This window comes from Bos indicus, chromosome 16 (assembly GCF_029378745.1).
Source record: "Bos indicus isolate NIAB-ARS_2022 breed Sahiwal x Tharparkar chromosome 16, NIAB-ARS_B.indTharparkar_mat_pri_1.0, whole genome shotgun sequence".
Lineage (NCBI taxonomy): Eukaryota > Metazoa > Chordata > Mammalia > Artiodactyla > Bovidae > Bos > Bos indicus.
In genome coordinates, this window is record NC_091775.1 from 72,257,256 (window position 1) to 72,281,630 (window position 24,375).

The window sequence follows — 24,375 nt, forward strand, 5'->3', positions numbered from 1 at the left end:
ATGCACAGAGATTAAGAAAAGTATATCTTATAAATGAGAAGAGAAGAGATATTAGAAAAACTCTACCATCTAATTTACTTTTTGTTAAAAGAGAGACAGCATAGGATATTTTCCCTCTAAAGAGTGAAGCAGATCATTTCTGACCAAGCCTCGCTTATTCAGTAACTCTCTTACCAGAAGAGAAGGTGCATCCAAAAGGAGGAACTGGGGTTCCTGTTTCTCCATAAGAAGTATGCTCGTCATTATAGTTGCACTGATAGCCAGTGAGCAGGGACTGTAGCGGATACTGTGAAGACCATCCTAAAGGAAGACAAAATTCCTTATAGATTCTAATATATCATCACATTTCAGTACTTCCAACAAATGCAGAGGCAAAAATTAACTTTTAAAAGTTCCATATACTTTACTATAGATCTATTCACTATCCATGGCCCTCTGGAATACAGTTTCAGGTATTCTCCTAAGTGGTCCTAAGGAAAAAATGAAAGAGCACTTCTCAACTTCTGGTGAGATAGAGCTTTGGGCTTACCATCTTGAATGAAGACTCTTGCTAACGTATTTAAGATGGCAAGACACCAGCGGCCTTTGTATGTTACTCCTTCCACCATCCTTTGGTGACAATCACGAAAAATAACCACAAAGATTACCCAGTCATTCTTATCAAGTAAAATTCCATGTTTTTAGAGTTCTAAATCATTACTGCAAACTTAAGTTACTAGCAACATCACACACAATCCAATGGTCGGAGTCAAAGGAAATAACGTATGAGGTTGGCCAAAAAGTTCGTTCAGGTTTCTGGTAAGGTGGTGTGGAAAAATCAGAATGAACTTTTTGGCCAACCCACAACGTCAATGCACCTACTGTAGCCACTAACATCAGTTCAGTTCAGTCGCTCAGTTGTGTCTGACTCTTTGAGACCCCATGCACTGCAGCACACCAAGCCTCCCTGCCCATCCATCATCATCTCCCGGAGTTTACTCAAACTCATGTCCATTGAGTTGGTGATACCTTCCAACCATCTCACCCTCTGTCAGGCCCATTCTCTTCCTGCCTTCAATCTTTCCCACCATCAGGGTCTTTTCCAATGAGTCAGCTCTTCACATCAGGTGGCCAAAGTAATGGAGTTTCAGCTTCAGCATCAGTCCTTCCAGTGAATATTCAGGACTGATCTCCTTTAGGATGCACTGGTTGGATCTCCTTGCAGTCCAAGGGACTCTCAAGAGTCTTCTCCAACACCACACTTCAAAAGCATCAATTCTTTGGTGCTCAGCTTTCTTCACAGTCCAACTCTCACATCCATACATGAACACTGGAAAAACCATAGCCTTGACTGAATGGATCTTTGTTGGCAAAGTAATGTCTCTGCTTTTCAATATGCTGTCTAGGTTGATCATAACTTTTCTTCCAAGGAGCAAGCATCTTTTAATTTCATGGCTGCAGTTACCACCTGCAGTGATTTTGGAGCCCCCAAAAATAAAGTCTGTCACTGTTTCCCCATCAATTTGCCATGAAGTGATGGGACCAGATGCCATGATCTTAGTTTTTTCAATATTGAGTTTTAAGCCAGGTTTTTCACTCTCCTCTTTTCACTTTCATCAAGAGGCTCTGTAGTTCTTCTTCGCTTTCTGTCATAAGGGTAGTGTGTCACCTGTGTATCTGAGCTTATTGATATTTCTCTCGGCAATCTTGATTCCAGCTTGTGCTTCATCCAGTCCAACATTTCTCATGATATACTCTGCATATAAGTTAAATAAGCAGGGTGACAATATGCAGTCTTGATGTACTCCTTTCCCAATTTGGAACCAGCCTGTTGATCCATGTCCAGTTCTGTTGCTTCTTGACCTGCATACAGATTTCTCAGGAGGCAGGTCAGATGGTCTGGTATTCCCATCTCTTTAAGAACTTTCCAGTCTGTTGTGATCCACACAGTCAAAGCCTTTGGCATAGTCAATAAAGCAGAAGTAGATGTTTTTCTGTAACTCTTTTGCTTTTTCGATGATCCAATGGATGTTGGCAGTTTGATCTCTGGTTCCTATGCCTTTTCGAAATTTAGCTTGAGCATCTGGAAGTTCACGTACTGTTGAAGCCTGGCTTGGAGAATTCTGAGCATTACTTTGCTAGCGTGTGAGATGAGTGTAATTGTGCGGTAGTTGAGCATTCTTTGGCGTTGCCTTTCTTTGAGACTGGAATGAAAACTAACCTTTTCCAGTCCTGTGGCCACTGCTGAGTTTTCCAACTTTACTGGCATATTGAGTGCAGCACTTTCACAGCATCATCTTTTAGGATTTGAAAGAGCTCAACTGGAATTCCATCACTTCCACTAGCTTTGTTTGTAGCGATGCTTCCTAAGGCCCACTTGACTTTGCATTCCACGATGTCTGGCTCTAGGTGAGTGATCATACCATTGTGATTATCTGAGTCATGAAGATCTTTTTGGTATAGTTCTGTGTATTCTTGCCACCTCTTAATATCTTCTGCTTCTGCTTCTAATATTCACAAGTAAATATTAGTTCTTATACTCTCTCTTTCCTTTCCAGCACTGAAATTCTAGGACTCTAAAACGTTAACGGTAACAAGTCATAGTATCTTAAAGTTTATCACAGCAATTTTAAGCCCTGAATAGTAGTGGTAGGTAGGGTCTGGAAGTCTTTAAAGAAGGTGAAATCAAACACAAGTTTTGAAAGGGGAGTAAGTGCTCAATGAATATATGAAAGAGTAAGAAATTCAGAGTGGAGGAAAAGCTTACTCTGCTTGGGTCAGAGACCCGATGTGTACTATGGTCCGAAAATAGTAAACCATCTACAAGGTTTTGTTTTACCATTTTGCTGTGTAGGTTAACATATTTCAAATATATAAAACATTCATTTAGTATACAGTTATTGAGAACCAAATATAGTAAGCATTGGAGGAAACAATGAAGCTACAATCTACAGAACAGTCTAAATAATTAAGAAATTCATGCACATTTTAGAGTACTCTCAATTCTTACTTTTGGTGATATAAAAACTGTCATTTGGAGAAGACATTTTAGCCTGATATAATCTCACACAAATCTAGTTCTGCAGGTTCACAGAAATAACCTGAAGGAATACAAAGGAGGCAAAGAAATTCAACTCAGATTTAGTCATTACTCCTGGGGGCATTGCCTTAAGGCCAGATATCATTGTAAACAAGCCATTGAAGACCACTAAGAGAATAATATGAATACAATAGTTAGTTATGTTGTAGAGTTCACAAATATCCATCTACAGACAGAAAGGCAGGCCTTAAAAGCCTCTGTTCTAAAATGATATTAACATACAGTTTTTTACAGAGTAAGATAGGGTGATCACAAAAATGACTTTTCAAGCTTAAAGTCAAATTACATTAGGATAAATCTGTGGGAAAAATAAAGTGGGAATATATTCAAGGGAAAAAAAACTATGTAGAATATCTAGCAGTTCATACTTTAAAAAATGGTTGATGTGACTATTAAATCATTACTATAATATTTATAGTGTATTAGACACAATTTAAAGACTGATGCAGCATTTTCATTTAAGAAGGTAAACACAATACGGTCAGAAATGATAGATCCTTTGCATCTGTTTAAACTTCTGAAGAAAACCTCAAGATCAATTTAAAAATACACAGAAGAGTAATCAGCTTTCATTTTAGAAAGATCATTGGCAGCAATATGGGAAGTAAACTGGAAAGAGGGAAACTAAGAGGCCATTCAAGAGACTTGTTATAGTCCAGACAAGAAGGTATAAAGGCCCAATTGAGGGAAACAGAATGGTAAGCATAATATAGATCCAAAATATGTGAAGAGGCAAAATCAGTGAAGACACAGAGAAGGAAGGATTCAGGAGATTTTAAGGGAACTTCTCTGAAAGGGTATCTTGAGGAAAATGGAGGAATTCTGATTGACTTTCAGGTTTCTGACTGTGAAGACCAGTTTAAAACAATGAGACCATTTCCTAAAGTAGGTAGTATAGCAGGTTAGGGGAAAAAGTGAGTTTGGTTTTGGTACATGAGTTTGAGATGTTTCTGGGACTGACCACCTGGATGAGGATGCTTATACACCTCTCACAGGTAGAAGGCTGCAGGTAGTAGTGGAAGAAATCCTGGTTACAGCTATGATAACCCATGGGAGTCGGTAGGGACAGAAAAGGGGCCTAGTATAGGTCACGAAAGAAGAAAGATGGTCCTACAAAGTTTGGTGCATGATATATAACAATGAATGAATTTCAGTGCCTAAACGCAAAACAATGAATGAGTATTTGGGGGCTTGGTGTGGGCTGTCTCAATACATACCATAACAGCATATTGATTATTTTGAACTGAAGTTGCTTGAGAAGCAGCTGATGCAAGAAGGAAACCCTGACCTTCCTGTCTCCCTGAAAAGCAGGAAATAAATCTCTATGAAAGGTGCACTCCTTGCAACTGGAGGTAGAAGGTCACCCTTATCCGACAGAGAGGAAATTCAGAGCCAAGAAGCCTGTGTAAACAAACCTTGTAACTTCTTTTAATTTACTACCTCAAGCCCAAACTCTGCTTAGATTCCTTACTAATTACGTAGCCCAAACTTAAGTTTCTTTGTCCTGTCAATTCCTCACAAATTTATTGCCTTTTTTTTTGGTCTGAAAAGTATAAAAGCTGCCTGCTTTGGCCACTTCTTAGGTACCATTTCTATGAGATCTCCATGCACATGAATTAAAATTTGTTTTTCTCCTGCTAATCTCTCATGTCTAATAAATTAGTCCAGCCATACATACTCAATCAGGGTAGAGGGGAAAATTTACCCTTCCCGGAAAAATATTTATGAATCAGAGATAAAAAGAAAGTTGACAGAATGCAGAGTTAAGAGAAGAATCTGTTTCAAAAGAAGACTACATAGCTTGATCCAGGTCACACAGACAAGTAAGGAGTGGAGGTGAAATTAATCAGGAAGACAGAGCTCTTAACTTCCATGCTATACTGACATTCATGACACCAAGGATACAGAAGTTAGTAAAGCAAGGTCGCAGCAGAGACAGAAAGGAGAGGCTTTTAGAATATAATTTAAAAGACTGTCTAAGAGATAAGGATGGTAGAATTTTAGATTGGAGGAAGGAAGTTGAGGAGCTACTCCCCAGTCTGCTCAATATCTTTTTTCAAGACCTATGCCTTAAATATAAAAAGCTCACTTCTCACATTTTCTTTTTGTTTTCCACACGGTTTCAAGGGGAAAAAGAACTTGTTCATCTTTAAATGAATGAGATTTCATTTGCAGCCAAGCTTAGTTTGGGTGGTAACTCCCTTATCAAAAACTTACCAGAAAGTTTCAGGTTGATGACACTAAAACCTAAAGCTCAAAATTCTTATTGCCAATGTTTTAACCTAAGGAACTTCAAGAACTGGAAAGAATAAATTGGAAGCCTATATACTAACATGAAGTATTTCCAAGTTCCATCGTAAAAGTAAAGAGATAAAACATTTTAATCCCACTTCCACAAATAACAATACTTCCTACTTCTGGCATTGAAAAACATTTTGGAATAAAATACTTCAATCTATTAATAGTGGTCATTTGTGGGAAATGTGCTTACGGGCATTTTTCACTGTATCACTACGAATTTTCATACCCTTGAATTAATCAGGAAGAAAAAATTCTGACCATGCTAGAAGCAGATGTTCTGTTCTCTCTGCCTGACTGAGTTCTTTTTAAGAGCCGATCCTATTCTCTGGTGTATATAGCAAACGGTAGGGCTCACTGTTTCCACTACAAATGAATGAATTAATCAATGAGTACGAGCCTTGACGATCTCACACAGCTGTTCGTTCAGAAAGCCACACACACGAAAATGCACGCGTTTTCCAGTTAACGTGCAAAACAGACATAAACCGTAATGGAGGTCAGTTAACTCAACGTCCCTCCCTCCCTCAGCCTACACGACTAAAAAAAGCCTCGATTACGACGAAAAGTATCTCGAGGGCACGCAAGTGCGGCTTTCTTCAGTATTCCTAGCTAGTACGAACTCATTCTGGCTGGGGGAGAACTCGGCGGCTGGGAAACTGAACTGAAATCGGCATTGGTCCGAAGAGTTGTTCTGGGGGAGGTGAATCCCGCCGGCAAGAGACAGCGGTTAGGGCCGTTACTCACCATTTCTCGGGACGCCAAACTGGGGCTGGCGGAGCACCGAATTGAAGAGCATCTGGGACGGAGGAAAACGCTCAACTGAGGAAAAAGCCGTGGAAATGCCTCCAGATTCAGCGGAAACTGTACCCTGCGCCCCTTAGACCACGACTAGCTAATGCCTCCAACTCCCGCCACTGTAAGCCCCGGTCACCAAACTCCCCGCCAAACTGACGTCACGCCCTCTGATTGGCTCTCGCCGCGGCGTCCGGGCGCGTACGAGTCACTTCCCCCTTCGAAGCCCCGCCTCCTTCTCGCCCAGCCGCGGGAACCTAGCGTTCCAGAGCTCCCTGAGCGCCTGCGCGGGGGGCCGCAGGGGCGCTGGCGAACTGCTGGGAGCCCAGGGCGCATGCGTAACACGGCTTGACAGAGCGCGGAGGAAAAATCCGCGAGAAGGTGGTGGAAGAAGATGGCGGTGGTGGGGCCGAGTTTGCAATCTCTATGAATAGGCTAATCGAGTAACTGTATGGGTCATGGCGTCAAACTCAACTAAGTCTTTTCTGGCAGATGCCGGCTATGGCGAACAGGAGCTGGATGCTAACTCTGCCCTTATGGAGTTAGACAAAGGTATTTCGAAAGAGCGGGCTGCGCGGGTGAAACGGATGTGGGGGGAAGTGGCGCCACCAGGTGGTGGTAGCCGCGCGAGAAGCTGGGAAGGCGCATGCGCGGTGCTTCCTGGGCATGGGCGGGGTCGGGCGCCCTTGCCTTTGGTGAGCCCAGGGCTTTTCGGGGCTTTGGGAGGCTGGCAGAAAACGGCAGCGTTGCTATATTGGCCTTGTACAGCTGAAAAAGTAGAGAGCTCCCGCGAAAGGCTCGTTTGGACCACTTGAGGGCACAGCCCCGCGATTTTCCACGCAGTTTCTTAAAGTGCTGTATTGAAATTATGAAATTATTTTTCAGTATGTGCAGTTGAGACCAGGTCTTCACCAAGACTGCTGCATCTTGCACCGACTTTACAGCGATTCATTTGATTTCTGTAATTCTTACCTGCCGGTTACTAGGCAGGTCACAAATAGGGCCAAGACATCCGAAAAGCATAGCCCCTACTCATTCTCTGCTTCCCTCATAGCTCACCCGGTTAAAGAATCTGCCTGAAATGCAGGGTTCGATTCCTGGGTCCGGAAGATCCGCTGGAGAAGGGATAGGCTACCCACGCTAGTATTCTTGGGCTTCGCTTGTGGCTCAAGCTTAGTGTAATTAAAGCAGTGTACTTTAAGGGCAGGGTCAGATCAATGGAAAGATTAGAGAATCCGGACTTACTTGGGAGCTTGTGTGTGATTGATGATTTTCTAACTATATTTCCCATATTTGGTAGTTTTAAAGGGGATATTTGAAGCCTATCGATAGAGATGAAGTAGTTTTACTTAGAAACTACAATTAAGTCCTAAAAACACAGTAAGTGAGACGACATATATCCTATTTCATCCATTAAGATACGTATTTTTTCACATATTAACATCTCTGAAACTGAGAGTCATCTTAAAAACCGGTAAAATAAAATCTTAGTTATTATTTAATTGGGCTCCCTTTGTGGCTCAGCTGGTAAAGAATCCACCTACAATGCGGGATACTTGGACTCGATCCCTGGGTTGGGAAGATCCTGTGAAGGGAAAGGCTACCAGTTCCACTATTCTGGCCTGGAGAATTCCCTGGAGTGTATAGTCCTTGGGGTTGCAGAGTCGGATATGATGGAGCGACTTTCACACACATTCTCTGCAGATGAGTTCTATTTCCTTAGGGCAGTGAAGGGACGGGACAGGCTTGGTGTAGTAGTAGAAGCTTTGGGGAGACTTGAGTTGAATTCTAATTTCGCTAGTTTTATGATCATGGACATGTCACTTAACCAAACCTAATCTTGTTTTTTTTTTCTCTGCAAAATGAGTAAAATACTACTGAGCTGGCAAGATTGTTGTAAATATTAAGTGATATAATGGTATGCAAAAAAGTCCTTATTAAATGCAGAAGAGATTTGCCTTATCTTTTAGATAGGGATTTGGAAGGCAAGGGCAGGTGTTTCTTAGTAGAGAACTCAAAGTATTTCAATGACTCTTTTGTTTCAGTGTACTTGTTATTTTTATTGAATGGGGGAAACATCACTTGGTATACAGTTAATTTTTGATTAACTGTAGCCAGTGTGTAATATATTAAGAACTGGACTAGAGGTTAGAAGGCAATGGCACCCCACTCCAGTACTCTTGCCTGGAAAATCCCATGGACAGAGGAGCCTTGTAGGCTGCAGTCCATGGGGTCGCTAAGAGTCAGACACGACTGAACGACTTCACTTTCACTTTTCACTTTCATGCATTGGAGAAGGAAATGGCAACCCACTCCAGTGTTCTTGCCTGGAGAATCCCAGGGACGGGGGAGCCTGGTGGGCTGCCGTCTGGGGTTGCACAGAGTCAGACATGACTGAAGCGACTTAGCAGCAGCAGCAGAAGTTAGAAGGATTTTAAAGTCCATTTGGAGCCATTTCCCAGCCCTCTGACTTGGACACTATGTTAACTTTTCTGGGACTTAAAATTTTTTTTACCCTGTAGACATTTAAAGTGCAGTTGGTCCAGATAAGAGTTTCTCAGACCTAAAAACAAACAAACAAACGTTTAACTTCTTTTGATCAACATGAAAGTGTCATAACACTTCAATGAGATATTCCTTTGGTTGAGTCACAGTAGTGCAAGTCCATCATCCAAGAAAATGATGTTGAGCTTTGCTTTCTCTTAAGGAAAACTATAGGGCTTTTTCCTTCTCAAACAGAAAATCATAATATCAGATGTGTTTTTTAAACACTGCATAACCTTTTCCTCCCCATTCTGTTAATTCCTTCCCTATTCCCCAATAAGAGTTGCAGGTCTACATATCTAATATTTCTACTAATTCTAAAGAAATTTTCTACCACTGTGGTCTGGGTGGGCTCATCCCATGACAGCAGAGCAGTACAGTAGTGTAGATCAGAATTGGGATAGGACTCTGAAGAGAGAGATCTAGAATTCTTTAATTCCTAAAAACTTGCAGTTGTGGTCAGAAAAAAATGTAACATAATTTTTCCTTCCCAAAAGTTGAAATAGGAATATTTTAGACCTGTAAGAAGTGTATAGATGGCTACTGAGTGTTTACCTGTAAACCAGGTGTTGGTCCTAGATCATTTTTAATCCTCCCAGCAGTGCCTTGGGTGATGTAAGATGTTATTCCATTCCATAACATCTTATGGAAGAACGCAAAGTAATTTTTTGACCAACCCAGTATTTTACAGGTGGAAGTTGGTCTGGGGTTGTCTGAATGCATGGATACTCCACAGATACCAGTGGGGCTACTGCTGTAGAGAGGAGGTGGTTGTAATAATCCAGGGAGAAGAGAATAGTGGCTTGGGCCAGGTTACAGTGAAGCTGTGTGAAGTGCTGAGATTATGTATGTATTTTGAAGGTAGGGCCAACAAGATTGGCTAATGAATTAGTTGAGGACGTGAGAATAAGAGGTCAGGAGAAACTCAGAGGTTTCTTGGTTTTTTTTGGTCAGAGTTATTGGAAGTATATATTGTCATTTACCGAGTGGATGAAAATCAGATCCTTGTGGGACTATTGAATTTGAGCTATCTCTTAGACATACAAATGGAGATGTTGGGTAGGCAGTTAGATATACAGATGTGATACTTGAATTCCATTATAAAGAAGTATCTGTAGTACAAGTGTCAAGAAACCCACTTGGGAAATATTGCCATTGGAAAAGACCCTGATGCTGGGAGGGATTGAGGGCAGGAGGAGAAGGGGACGACAGAGGATGAGATGGCTGGACGGCATCACTGACTCGATGGACACGAGTCTCAGTGAACTCCGGGAGTTGGTGATGGACAGGCAGGCCTGGTGTGCTTCGATTCATGTGTCGCAAGGAGTCGGACACAACTGAGCGACTGATCTGAACTGAACTGATAACCTGTTATATGGTTATGACTGTTGCACTTTGTTCTAAGCATTTTGAGCAAGCATGGCAGTAAGGTATTTATTTCTGATCTCTCTAGGAATAAATGGATGCTCTTTTAAAGCCGACTGAAGTCCGTTTGTTTAGGATGTAGTTAGTAACACAGGACAATAATCATTCATATAATAGTCATTAATTCATTTAATAAATATTTACTAATCACCTGCATTGTGTTAGGCACTTAAACTTGGAGCTGTATTAGTAAACAAAACAGCTTTAAGAACCTCACCTGAGGGAGGGAGGTTCAAGAAGGAGGGGATATAGACTATGGCTAATTCATGTTAATGTATGGCAGAAATCAAACCAGTATTGTAAAGCAATTATCTTTCAATTAAAAATAAATTATTTTTTTATTTTTTTTTTTAAAGACCAAAAAGTGGGCAGTGGCCCAATTCCTGGAAATCTCCTCCCCTCCCCGCAAATAGATAGACTAATCCTCCCATTCATTAGCCTATGAAATTGTCCGGCCCAGAAAAACTAACCATGGCCGCATTTCAAGACCACAGCACTTGCCCTCTGTAGTGGCCCACACTGTATCTATGGAGTGTGTTTCTCTTTGAATAAATCTACTTCTTACCTATAGAAAAAAAATAAAAAAAAGAAGCTCACCTAAGGAATCAGACAGGACTAGATTAAATATGGCCTTGTTAGGACAAGAAGTTTGGATTTTATGCAAAGTACATTGAGAAGACAATGAAAGTTTTTAAGTGGAGGACTGACATGGATTGGTTTACATTTTTGAGGATCACTTTCGCTCCTATGTAGAGGTCTTTTTGCCTTCCCCTTTTTAAAGTTTTAAGCTGATAACCATGCCGCCTGAGTTATGAAGACAAAGCAAACAGAATTAACTGTTAAATCAAGTACAACTTACGTATATTGGACATTTCATAATACAGCACATCGTCTCACATAATTTATTCAGTTAGTGTAACTTTTTCACTAAAAATTATCAGTCTAAAGATTTTTAAGTCAGCTGATGGGAAGTGTCCCGATGATTTAGGAAAATGTACGCAAGATCTCCACCCTGGGTGGAAAGGAGAAGCTACTGCAGAAGACACCACTCAGCATGCCTGCTTTCTGTGAGGTTGGTCTTGGGAGGGATGAGATCAAAGAGCAATGGAGAAGAGAGCAGTTTCCCTTTCCTGTGCCTGGGCAATGAGAAAGGAGGACATGCAGGGGTTGGAGTTGCTATCTGAGGTGCTGGTGAGCTTAATGCTGCATGGAAAACTTGACGGTATGTTCAATGAAGAAATTGATAATGAAATAGATCAGGTCAGATCAGATCAGTCGCTTAGTCGTGTCTGACTCTCTGCGACCCCATGAATCGCAGCACGCCAGGCCTCCCTGTCTATCACCAACTCCTGGAGTTCACTCAGACTCAACGTCCATTGAGTCAGTTATGCCATCCAGCCATCTCATCCTCTGTCATCCCCTTCTCCTCCTGCCCCCAACCCCTCCCAGCATCAGAGTCTTTTTCCAATGAGTCAACTCTTTGCATGAGGTGGCCAAAGTACTGGAGTTTCAGCTTTAGCATCATTCCTTCCAAAGAAATCCCAGGGCTGATCTCCTTCAGAATGGACTGGTTGGATCTCCTTGCAGTCCAAGGGACTCTCAAGAGTCTTCTCCAACACCACAGTTCAAAAGCATCAATTCTTCGGCGCTCAGCCTTCTTCACAGTCCAACTCTTACATCCATACATGACCACTGGAAAAACCATAGCCTTGACTAGACGAACCTTTGTTGGCAAAGTAATGAAGTATGCTGTAAATCAGGACAACTATCTTCTCTCTCTTATTTTTCCGTCTGAATTATCAGACAAGAAGAGCACAGGTTGCTTTTACACTGTCCGTATTGGCACAGATGTAGTTGGCATGATAAAGAAATGTGAGGCCTTACAAGTATCCTCATATCCCCTTCCAAAGAGGGAGATCTCTGCAGCCAAGATTGTACCAAGTGACTTAATTCCGTGCCATAACTGATTCAGAAATTGACATGTGATCCACACTGAGTCAAATTCTTTCTCTTTAAGAATCTGTACTACCAGATCACACTTAGTTTGATAGTGTTGATAGGTGGACCTCTTGGCGTTGGCACATGTGTGCTCAGTCGTGTCTGACTCTTGGTGACCTTCCTCTGTCCACTGAATTTTGCAAGCAAGAATAGTGGAGTGAGTTGCCATTTCCTACTCCAGGACATCTTCCCGACCAAGGGATCCAACCCATCTCCTGCATTACAGGTGGATTCTTTCCCACTGAGCCATCTGGGAAGCCCATGGACCTCTAAGATCATGTATAATAGAATTGAGGTGAAGGTCAGACTGTTAACTGAGTCACATAAAAACAAGCATTGTAATGGACTGTTTCTTAAAGCCAGTGATCCCTTGGCCAGCTGTGAGAACTGCTCCAAAAATTCAAGACCCTTCTTTGGTTCTTATTGAAATCCACAGATTCATTTTTATGTGTGGCTATTGCTCTCATCTCACATGCTAGTAAAGTAATACTCAAAATTCTCCAAGCCAGGCTTCAGCAATACGTGAACTGTGAACTTCCTGATGTTCAAGCTGGTTTTAGAAAAGGCAGAGGAACCAGAGATCAAATTGCCAACATCTGCTGGATCATGGAAAAAGCAAGAGAGTTCCAGAAAAACATCTGTTTCTGCTTTATTGACTATGCCAAAGCCTTTGACTGTGTGGATCATAATAAACTGTGGAAAATTCTGAAAGAGATGGGAATACCAGACCACCTAACCTGCCTCTTGAGAAACTGTATGCAGGTCAGAAAGCAACAGTTAGAACTGGACATGGAACAACAGACTGGTTCCAAATAGGAAAAGGAGTACGTCAAGGCTGTATATTATCACCCTACTTATTTAACTTCTATGCAGAGTACATCATGAGAAACGCTGGGCTGGAAGAAACACAAGCTGGAATCAAGATTGCCAGGAGAAATATCAATAACCTCAGATATGCAGATGACACCACCCTTATGGCAGAAAGTGAAGAGGAACTCAAAAGTCTCTTGATGAAAGTGAAAGTGGAGAGTGAAAAACTTGGCTTAAAGCTCAACATTCAGAAAACGAAGATCATGGCATCCGGTCCCATCACTTCATGCGAAATAGATGGGGAAACAGTGGAAACAGTGTCAGACTTTATTTTTCTGGGCTCCAAAATCACTGTAGATGGTGACTGCAACCATGAAATTAAAAGACGCTTACTCCTTGGAAGGAAAGTTATGACCAACCTAGATAGCATATTCAAAAGCAGAGACATTCCTTTGCCAACAAAGGTTCATCTAGTCAAGGCTATGGTTTTTCCTGTGGTCATGTATGGATGTGAGAGTTGGACTGTGAAGAAGGCTGAGTGCCGAAGATTTGATGCTTTTGAACTGTGGTGTTGGGAGAAGACTCTTGAGAGTCCCTTGGACTGCAAGGAGATCCAACCAGTCCATTCTGAAGGAGATCAGCCCTGGGATTTCTTTGGAAGAAATGATGCTAAAGCTGAAACTCCAGTACTTTGGCCACCTCATGTGAAGAGTTGACTCACTGGAAAAGATTCTGATGCTGGGAGGGATTGGGGGCAGGAGGAGAAGGGGACGACAGTGGATGAGATGGCTGGATGGCATCACTGACTTGATGGATGTGAGTCTTAGTGAACTCCAGGAGTTGGTGATGGACTGGGAGGCCTGGCGTGCTGCGATTCATGGGGTTGCAAAGAGTCGGACATGACTGAGCGACTGAACTGAACTGAAGAGCTGTTATCTTGTAAATTACAAAATAAGTTATTGAATATCCTGAAAGTTGGTGTTCATAACATTAATTTGTATATGATTCTAAATCAGTATTCTTTGTGTATATTGCACAATATTGCATACCTTCTCACCATGTATATTTATAGACAGTTTCTGAAATTTGGGGGAGGGATGCTTTGTTGACTATCATACATATGTCAGTTTTTTTTTCTTGCTTTTTAAATAATTTACTGAGATGTTACCATGATCAGTTTGTTAAGCTGTGGGTTGTGGGATGGCCTTGGTATTATGTGTGGTGCATGCTTGAGTTTGTATTTCTCCCTTCCTTCGTTCATTTTTAGGGAATAGAGTTTAAGATGTTACGGTTTAAGATGTTAGGATGTTACGGTTTCATTTTGAATCATCCTTACACCTTAGCTAAAGCAAATGTGTCCAATAATGTGTACTCTCATTACAGTTCGTATTGGCAGTGTTCTTTGTAGTGGATACTAGTAATATTGGTGGCCCCTTCGTGTCTTATGAACATTTTCCTATGCTTGAGGAGTGGCCCACATCACAAGCCTGTCTCATTGACGTGGAAGCAAAAGCTCACTTTCCTAGTTTCCCTTTCAAGAGCGCAGGATGTGAACTAGGCTTTGCCAGCCAAACTTCCTCCAGGCTCTGTGATTTAGAGACACAGGAAGGCAGAGTGGAAGAGTACACTGCCCAGGCAGCAGCGAGGGCTACAACATTCCTAGATGACAGGAGTGCTAATTCTAGCATTTGGTGCTTCCCAGCAACAAAAGTTTTAGTCATCTAATCAGTTTGGTAGGGTGGAGATAAGCATTCTTAAGAGTTCAGCCTTGAAACTGTTTATTACTTTAATAAACCCTCGGTCAAAACTCACTTCCTGCATAATCAGAGTTAGCTTCTGTTGCTTGCAGCTAAGAACTCTGACTGATACAGGCTACCTATAAATGCATGCTGTTTTAAAAACTTGATTAATAAATCCCAAGTTTACCATAGTTTATATTATTTCTCTTCAGTTCCTTGAAATTTGTCATCCTTCAGAAGTGTACTACTCGAAAATCCCATTGGAATCTCTTCTTTAGTTTTAACCTTTATCCTCTAGTTGCTTGCTGGAAATGCATTTTAGCATAATAATTAGGATCAGATTGCTAGGATTTGAGTTCCATCTCTACCACATATTAGCTGTTTTTCTTAGGCAGGTTGCTTACCTATTCTTTATCTGTGTATTTTTAAAATGGGCATTACTGAATAATATCTAACTTCTATTAGTATCAGATCAGATTAGATCAGTCGCTCAGTCGTCTCTGACTCTTTGCGACCCCATGAATTGCAGCACGCCAGGCCTCCCTGTCCATCACCAACTCCCGGAGTTCACTGAGACTCATGTCCATCGAGTCAGTGATGCCATCCAGCCATCTCATCCTCTGTCGTCCCCTTCTCCTCTTGCCCCCAATCCCTCCCAGCATCAGAGTCTTTTCCAGTGAGTCAACTCTTCGCATGAGGTGGCCAAAGTACTGGAGTTTCAGCTTTAGCATCATTCCTTCCAAAGAACACCCAGGACTGATCTCCTTCAGAATGGACTGGTTGGATCTCCTTGCAGTCCAAGGGACTCTCAAGAGTCTTCTCCAACACCACAGTTCAAAAGCATCAAATCTTCGGCACTCAGCCTTCTTCACAGTCCAACTCTCACATCCATACATGACCACAGGAAAAACCATAGCCTTGACTAGATGAACCTTTGTTGGCAAAGGAATGTCTCTGCTTTTGAATATGCTATCTAGGTTGGTCATAACTTTCCTTCCAAGGAGTAAGCGTCTTTTAATTTCATGGTTGCAGTCACCATCTACAGTGATTTTGGAGCCCAGAAAAATAAAGTCTGACACTGTTTCCACTGTTTCCCCATCTATTTTGCATGAAGTGATGGGACCGAATGCCATGATCTTCGTTTTCTGAATGTTGAGCTTTAAGCCAAGTTTTTCACTCTCCACTTTCACTTTCATCAAGAGACTTTTGAGTTCCTCTTCACTTTCTGCCATAAGGGTGGTGTCATCTGCATATCTGAGGTTATTGATATTTCTCCTGGCAATCTTGATTCCAGCTTGTGTTTCTTCCAGCCCAGCGTTTCTCATGATGTACTCTGCATAGAAGTTAAATAAGCAGGGTGACAATATACAGCCTTGACGTACTCCTTTTCCTATTTGGAACCAGTCTGTTGTTCCATGTCCAGTTCTAACTGTTGCTTCCTGACCTGCGTACAAATTTCTCAAGAGGCAGATCAGATGGTCTGTATTCCCATCTCTTTCAGAATTTTCCACAGTTTATTGTGATCCACACAGTCAAAGGCTTGGTTTTCCTGGAACTCTCTTGCTTTTTCCATGATCCAGCGGATGTTGGCAATTTGATCTCTGGTTCCTCTGCCTTTTCTAAAACCAGCTGGAACATCAGGAAGTTCACGGTTCACATATTGCTGAAGCCTGGCTTGGAGAATTTTGAGCATTACTTTACTAGCGTGTGAGATGAGTGCAATTGTGCGCTAGTTTGAGCATTCTTTGGCATTGCCTTTCTTTGGGATTGGAATGAAAACTGACCTTTTCCAGTCCTGTGGCCACTGCTGAGTTTTCCAACTTTGCTGGCATATTGAGTGCAGCACTTTCATAGCAGCATCTTTCAGGATTTGGAATAGCTCAACTGGAATTCCATCACCTCCACTAGCTTTGTTTGTAGTGATGCCAGAGGTAGCCAGAATTGCTGGAGAAAGTCATACGACTAGGTATGTTTGTGGCTATTATCAGAAATGATATGAACCCTAACTGGCTTTCTACACAGACCTGCAATACTACGATGTTTCTTTAGTCACGACTCTCTCAGCTTCTTCAGTGACATTTCAGATGTTTTAAATTTTCAGAAAAAGCCCAAATTCTGGGTTTTATATGAAATCTCATTTCATTTTTTAAGATTTGACAGTGCATTCAAAACCTTTAAAAAACATTGTATCATAAAATTATTCTCAGGGCCAGATTCAGGGGTCTACTATTAATAGTTTTAAGTCAAATAAGATACATGGCAAAGACTAGCCTGAGGATCTACTTGCCTTTCTTCTCAAAGCAGCCTCATGGCTGCTTGGCAGATCCCACCCTGGAGATTTGCTAGGTTTGGGGAGGAACCCTGCTGCTGCCGCTGCTAAGTCGCTTCAGTCGTGTCCGACTCTGTGCGACCCCATAGACGTCAGTCCACCGGGCTCCCCCGTCCCTGGGATTCTCCAGGCAAGAACACTGGAGTGGGTTGCCATTTCCTTCTCCAATGCATGAAAGTGAAAAGTGAAAGTGAAGTCGCTCAGTCCAGTTCAACTCTTAGTGACCCCATGGACTGCAGCCTACCAGGCTTCTCTCTCCATGGGATTTTCCAGGCAAGAGTACTGTGCATAGACATTTTTGAAAATTTTCACCAATGTTTCTGATGCAGAACCAGAGCTGATAAACCATTGGCCTAGCAAAATGTTCTGCACATTTTAAGTGAGAAATAGGAGAAATTTCACTGCTGCCAAATGAATTTTAATTAAATAAGCTGTTTACAGACAACTTGCTTTAGTTCTTCCTAGTCTCCCTGTGTGTTGTGACTAAGTTAAGCACTGTTTATCTCCAGGCACTGGAAGGGAAGAGAACTCTGCTTCTTTGGCGGGAGAATAAAAGGTAAAATACAGTAAAAGGCAATCATATCCGTCCACAGTAGGTCTTCACAGGAGCATTCTTATGATCACACTTAGGTCTTTTGATCAGGGCATTTCATCTCAGATTTGTTGTAGCTAGCATCAGAAGTAAAGTGAATAACCTCTCTTAAACCCCTCTAAGGGTAGAATCTGATTGTGCTGAGCCCCGGTTTTCGGTGCTTGGCTTATCCTGGAGTTAAAATTGGCCTGGAGCAAGCAAGCTGGATACCACACTGTCCCAGGCTAGGAATGATCTCCTGGGGAGATCAGTGAGCGGCTCAGAAGAGAGGTCTTTGCTCCCTTCTCCAGGATTGGAACCTGGGTAGCCTGGATGGAAAATAGGAATCCTGACCAGTAGACCGCCAGAGACTGGAGGCTAGAAACAAAATGGCCTTGGCTCTTTTCCCCATTTGAAAGCAAGAATGCTTTCAGGAGGCAAAAACCATGAAAACAGGTAAAAGTTTTTATTAGAGACACAGCATAACATGTGGAGGAGCACACAGAAACAGTTTAAGATAGAAGCAAGGCAGAATTACATACCCTGAGCAAAAGGGTTTGGGTGTCCTGTCTAATGAGGAGGAGCGCAGTAAACCAGAAACTAGGCAGAGACACACACCAGGGGAAGAGGGCAGGCATCCTGAATGAGGAGCGCAGAAAGAATGTGGTTAAATCACTTAAACAGGACAGTCCTTCTGGATCTTTGTTTGCATTTGGCCAGTTATCTTGTTTCTTTCTTTATGCCTGACTGGTCCTAGCACCCTCCCCAAGATGGGTGTGCAACTTTTTGTTATGACGGATCCCACCGCACAGGCCTGTGGTTACGTCTCCATGCTTACTGTGTGGGGAGGGGGTGGCAGGGGCTTCCCTTTTTGACCCCCAAGAAGCCTTCCTGTGCATGTATAGATAGGGAAATCTTCCCTGACCTCAGGAATGGGGACCTTATCTCTCTACTTTAGCAGAGCTCAGCTTTTGCCACTAGCTTTGTCCTTGGGGTGTCTGGATGAGAAGAAAGCTTCAATTTTATTCCACTTAACAAACACCAGCTGTTAGGCCCAGAGGTTCATCTGTCTCCTACCACAGGAATGTTGCTATATCATAGGCCTTAATGTACTTCTTAACCTCAGATATGCAGATGACACCACCCTTATGGCAGAAAGTGAAGAAGAACTAAAGAACCTCTTGATGAAAGTGAAAGAGGAGAGTGAAAAAGTTGGCTTAAAGCTCAATATTCAGAAAACAGATCATGGCATCTGGTCCCATCATTTCATGGCAAATAGATGGGGAAACAGTGGCTGACTTTATTTTTGGGGGCTCCAAAATCACTGCAGATGGTGACTGCAGCCATGAAATTAAAAGACACTTGCTCCTTGGCAGGAAAGTTATAACCCACCTAGACAGCATAGTAAAAAGCAGAGACATTACTTTGTCAACAAAGGTCCGACTAGTCAAGGCTATGGTTTTTCCAGTAGTCATGTATGGATGTGAGAGTTGGACTATAAAGAAAGCTGACCGCCGAAGTTCATGGTTTTGAAATGTGGTGTTGGAGAAGACTCTTGAGAGTCCCTTGGACTGCAAGGAGATCCAACCAGTCCATCCTAAAGGAGATCAGTCCTGGGTGTTCATTGGAAGGACTGATGTTGAAGCTGAAACTCCATTACTTTGGCCACCTGATGTGAAGAGCTGACACATTGGAAAAGACCCTGATGCTGGGAAAGATTGAGGGCAGGAGGAGAAGGGGACATCAGAGGACATCAATGGACATGAGTTTGGGTGAACTCCGGGAGTTGGTGATGGACAGGGCAGCCTGGCGTGCTGCGGTTCATGGGGCTGCAAAGAGTCGGACATGATTGAGCGACTGAACTGAACTGAACTGAATACGCTTCTCTCTTTTGCACCCTACCTTCTCATTTCCTCTCTCATAAGACTCTCATATCAGAAAATAAACAAGACATTTACTGTTCTTTAGCTCATGTACCCAAGGCTCTGTTACAGGAATAAATGTCTATCTTGAATAAAAATTGACCACACTAGAGAAATCAGAATATTTCTCTGGCAGATGCAAAATTATCTTTGGTACATTTTGAATTAGTTTAAATAAATTGGTCTGAGATTCTGTTTTAAAGGGAAGGTAAAGTGGATCATATTCTGTTGAGGAGATTCCTTGTACCTAGACTACTTCCTTCTTTCCCTTTTTCATCCCAACTAAGGTTAATTTATTACAAACAGAACTTTGCTGTCATGTGCATCTCTAAACCAGGGAGAGAGAGAGAAGGAAGGAAACCCAGTTGCTCTGGGTTCCCCCGGCACATGTACACAAGCGCACGTCTCTCCCTTCTCTGCCTTCATCTCTGTCTTGAGGCTTGCCTTTCTTTCCCTTCACTGCCCTGGCTTTGTGTCCCTTGACCGCCTTTTCAAGGCTTCGGGAGCCATTGCTAGTCCCCCAGAAGGTCTCTGTTGGCACTTAGTGCATTTAATGGGAAGAAAACTCCAAGAGCTCCTAGTGGCAGTTCTTGTGTGTATGGAAGTTGGTGAGTGAGGTGTATAGGGAGAGGGGAGCAGACAAAGAAGGGATATGTTCTGAATTTCTCAGAAATTAATTTTGGATTAATTTTCCCTTAGCAACTTTTATTATAAGCAGACATTAGATCACAGAGTACTGTTAAATACTGATGGTGCTATTTTTTTTCCTATGAGGAAATATGTTCCAAGTACCAGATAACTAAGCTGAGTGTGCCTACAGAACTTGAGTCATTAGTAAGTCGTAGAAATTGCATGTGCACATTTACTTTGTAAGTCTTCCACAATGAGACAAAGAGGCACCCAGGAAAGAGCCCTCTGTCCACTGGGAATCAGCCGCACAGTGTAAGAGCGGTGAGTTCAGTTTCAGTCAGTGTCTCACTGAGGACTATAGCCCTGGAGACAGCTTTCCAGAAAGCTCTGAGAAATCGCTCTGAAGACGTAGGGGGAGAGGTCAGTGTATCGTGCAGTTTTGACTAAGGAGTATGTGCAAGCCGACAGATATCTCTGTAGGTTACTGACAGTCTCAAGGAACACACATCTCAGTTAATGACTTCAGTGCTTTTCTACATGTGGGAAAATGCAGGACTCCAGGTTCATAAATTTCCCCCCCCTGAAATATAACTGCCTAAGGGCATGTTTGGCCTGTTTTGCTTAAAACACGGAGTGCCTCATCTGGTTCTTTAAACTGAATTCCTTTCAGGGTGTACTGTAGGTCAGTGACTCATTCCTCATAGGACTGAATGGCGAGTGACATTCCTTGTTTTAACCCCAGGTATTTCCTTTGTCATTTTTAAACAATGAGCAGACTTTACTGAACAGAGGTATTCTTGGGCACTTATTCTTGTGCAGATATGATCAGCATTTTATAAGTGGCAAAATAATAAAAGAATTATTTGAGGTGATACTATTAATTTCATATCAGGATATTCATTCTTAATGGATTTTTTTAAGGATTGAACATTAACTGTTTGTTGAATTTTTGAAAAATCAAATTCATTGAGGGAATTCCCTGCTGGTCCAGCATTTAGGGCTCCACGGTTTCACTGTTGAGGGCCTGGGTTCAATCTCTGATCTGGGAATTAAGAGCCCATAAGCAGTGCAGCCAAAAGAAAAAAAGGAATCATTCATTGAGGCATAATTTGTGTGTAATAAAGTTACCAAATGTATGTAGTCATGAAGCCACTGCCTGGAATGTTTCACCCCCAGAACTTCCTTGTGCCCCTTTGTGGTCAGTCTTTCTTTAGCTTTCGGCAGCCACTTTCCACTTTCTGTCTTCATAGTTTTGCCTTTTCCAGAATGTCATGTAATATATAGTCATGCAGTAGTCTTTTGGGTCTGACTTCTTTCATTTAGTATGGTGATTTTGAGATCCGCCCATGTTGTCGCATCAGTAACGGGTTCCTTTTTTTTTGCTGCTGCTGTTCTGTCATTAAGTTGTGTCTGACTCTTCCTGACCCCATGGACCGTAGCACCCCAGGCTTCTCTGAACTTCACTGTCTCCTGGAGCTTGCTCAAACTCATGTCCATTGAGTCGGTGATGCCATCCAACCTTCTCATCCTCTGTTGCCTCCTTCTCCTCCTGCCCTCAATCTTTCCCAGCATCAGGGTCTTTTCCAGTGAGTCGGCTCTTCACATCAGGTGACCAAAGTATTAGAGCTTCAGCTTCAGCATCAGTCCTTCCAATGAATATTCAGGGTTGATTTCCTTTAGGATTGACTGGTTTGATCTTGCTGTCCAAGGGACTCTCAAGAGTCCCCTCCAGCACCACAGTTTGAAATCATCAGTTCTTCGGTATTCAGCCTTGCCTATGGCCCAGCTCTCACATCTGTACACGACTGCTAGAAAAACCATAGCTTTGACTAGATGGACCTTTGTTGGCAAAATGATGTCTCTGTTTTTTAATATGCTGTCTAGGTTTGTCAATGGCACCCCACTCCAGTTCCCTTGCCTGGAAAGTCCCATGGATGGAGGAGCCTGGTGGGCTGCAGTCCATGGGATTGTGAAGAGTCGGACACGACTGGGCGACTTCCCTTTCACTTTTCACTTTCATGCATTGGTGAAGGAAATGGCAACCCACTCCAGTGTTCTTGCCTGGAGAATCCCAGAGACGGGGAGCCTGGTGGCTGCCGTCTATGGGGTCGCACAGAGTTGGACACGACTGAAGCGACTTAGCAGCAGCAGCAGCAGCAACAGCTAGGTTTGTCATAGCTTTTCTTCCAAGGAACAAACATCTTTTAATTTCATGGCTGCAGTCACTGTCCACAGAGATTTTGGAGCCCAAGAAAACGAAGTCTGTATTTTTTTCCCAATCTATTTGCTATGAAGTGATGGGACCGGATCCCATGATCTTAGTTTCTTGAATGCTGAGTAGGAGACTATTGTATGGAGGTACCGCAGTTTGTTTATTCATTCACCAGTTGACGGACTGGGAATTTTTTGCCATTCTAGTAGATGTGTAGTGGTATCTTACTGTTGTTTTTAATTTATAGTTCCTGGATGACTAATAATGATGAGCATCTGTTCATGTGCTTATATTTGCCATCCGTATTTCCCTTTTAATGAAATTTCTCTTCACATCTTGCCCATTTAAAAAACTGAGTTTTCTAGAGACATAAGAACTATGGATGAAGTCCTTTGTTAGATACATGTTCTATAAATATCTCTTCCAGTATGTGGCATGTTTTTTTATTCTCAGAAAAGTATATTTTGAAGAGCGTGTTTTAAATTTTTATGAAGTTTTAACTTATCATTTTTTAATCTTTTAGTCTAAAAAGCCCACTTTTTGTGTTTTATCTAAGAAGTATTTACATAATACAAGCATACAAAGATTTCTTCCTTTATTCTATATGCTTCATAATTTAGGTCTTACTCTTAGGTCTGTGGTTCATTTTGAATTAATTTTTGTATATGGTGCAAATTAAGGATTTAGTTTCTTTTTTTCCTCTTTTAAATTTCTCTTCTGATTTCTTCTTTTATACTTTTAATTCTTTCAATGATTCATCTTATTGGGTTTTTTAAATAACTGTGTTGCTTAATTTCCAGTATATTTGAACATTTTAAAATATTTTTCTCTTACTGATTTTTAATTTAATTCCATTGTGTTGTAATGGAGAACATACATAATATGATTTCAGTCCTTGCATATTTGTTGAAATTTACTTGTGGCCCCAAATATTCTATCAAGTCAACCTTTAAAAAAAAAAAAGTTTCTCTTTCATTACATCTTAAAAAGGTGGCACTTTCCAAAATTACTATTTCATGTGTCGTTTTTATTTTTGAAAACATAACGAGTTACTGTTGTACTTTATCTAATTGTTAAGAATGATTGTAATTTTACTGTGTAAATAATTTTAGTCTGTAATACTGTGTTGGTATTTGCTGTTTTTGCCTTACTATAGTCAAAAATTTGTAATCTGTTCTTCCCTTTTAATGGTTTCCATAGGTCTAAGATCTGGCAAGCTTGGTGAACAGTGTGAAGCAGTTGTCCGCTTTCCCAGGCTCTTTCAGAAGTATCCATTCCCCATTCTCATCAATTCTGCATTCCTAAAGTTAGCTGATGTTTTTAGAGTTGGGTAAGTCTTTTTAAGCCCTTGGTGTCCTAAAGCACTTTGTTCACATTTCTTTGTTTTATATTATAGTGTGTATTCTTTTTGCCTTTCAGGACTTCCACATGATGGTTTTTTACCATTTTAGTGGACACACGTGGAAATTCACAACAAATTTTAGTGTGAAATTTAATAGCATTTTGAGCCAAAGTAAAGAGTATAAGGCAGAGAGTACTTATTTCTTTGGGGGACAGGATAATTCAAAATTAAAGACAACCTTGATATATAATTGTGTATTTTGGAAATATCTGTGGCTTTGTGCAGTTCATTTTGAGAAGTTTCTGATTTAACAATTTATTTTTATAACATGAGATTACATGTTACATGAGATTATGGGCCACTGTGAAGTGCCTGAAACATGTAAGCAAAGCCTGAATATATACCTGTTCTTTCTCTATGCCATTCCCTCTCCTACTTCTTTCCACCATTCTCCACATACTCGTGTGTTTACACACACACCTAATCCGACTTGCAGAAAAGAAGCTGTAGAATTAGCTTGAGAGGAGGAAGACCATCTTCTTGGTTCTAGTAGGATTGAGGAGATTAAGTTTGGCTCCCAGGCTTCTTTCTATGTTATGGCTGTTTGGGTGCCTTCCTGCAGGGCTGCAGGCTCTGCTAACTGCCTATGCTTAGTGCTCATCTCAGGGTTCTGCATCCATC

At 41.7% G+C, this 24,375-nt stretch overlaps 2 protein-coding genes across 2 annotated transcripts in view; one reads left to right on the top strand and one right to left on the bottom strand.

Moving 5' to 3' along the window:
• Positions 1 to 6,324, bottom strand: part of DTL (denticleless E3 ubiquitin protein ligase homolog) — a 50,475-nt gene extending 44,151 nt beyond the window's left edge. The window contains exons 1-2 of the mRNA XM_019976916.2: positions 6,125 to 6,324; positions 175 to 300 (exon numbers count right to left, since the gene is read on the bottom strand). Coding sequence (XP_019832475.2) covers positions 175 to 300; positions 6,125 to 6,176 — 178 coding nt within the window. The 5' untranslated portion in view covers positions 6,177 to 6,324. The remainder of the gene's footprint in view (positions 1 to 174; positions 301 to 6,124) is intronic.
• Positions 6,325 to 6,505: 181 nt separating this feature from the next.
• The window catches only part of INTS7 (integrator complex subunit 7), an 83,419-nt gene continuing 65,549 nt past the window's right edge, over positions 6,506 to 24,375 (top strand). Inside the window, exons 1-2 of the mRNA XM_019976615.2 lie at positions 6,506 to 6,724; positions 23,553 to 23,682. Coding sequence (XP_019832174.2) covers positions 6,631 to 6,724; positions 23,553 to 23,682 — 224 coding nt within the window. The 5' untranslated portion in view covers positions 6,506 to 6,630. The remainder of the gene's footprint in view (positions 6,725 to 23,552; positions 23,683 to 24,375) is intronic.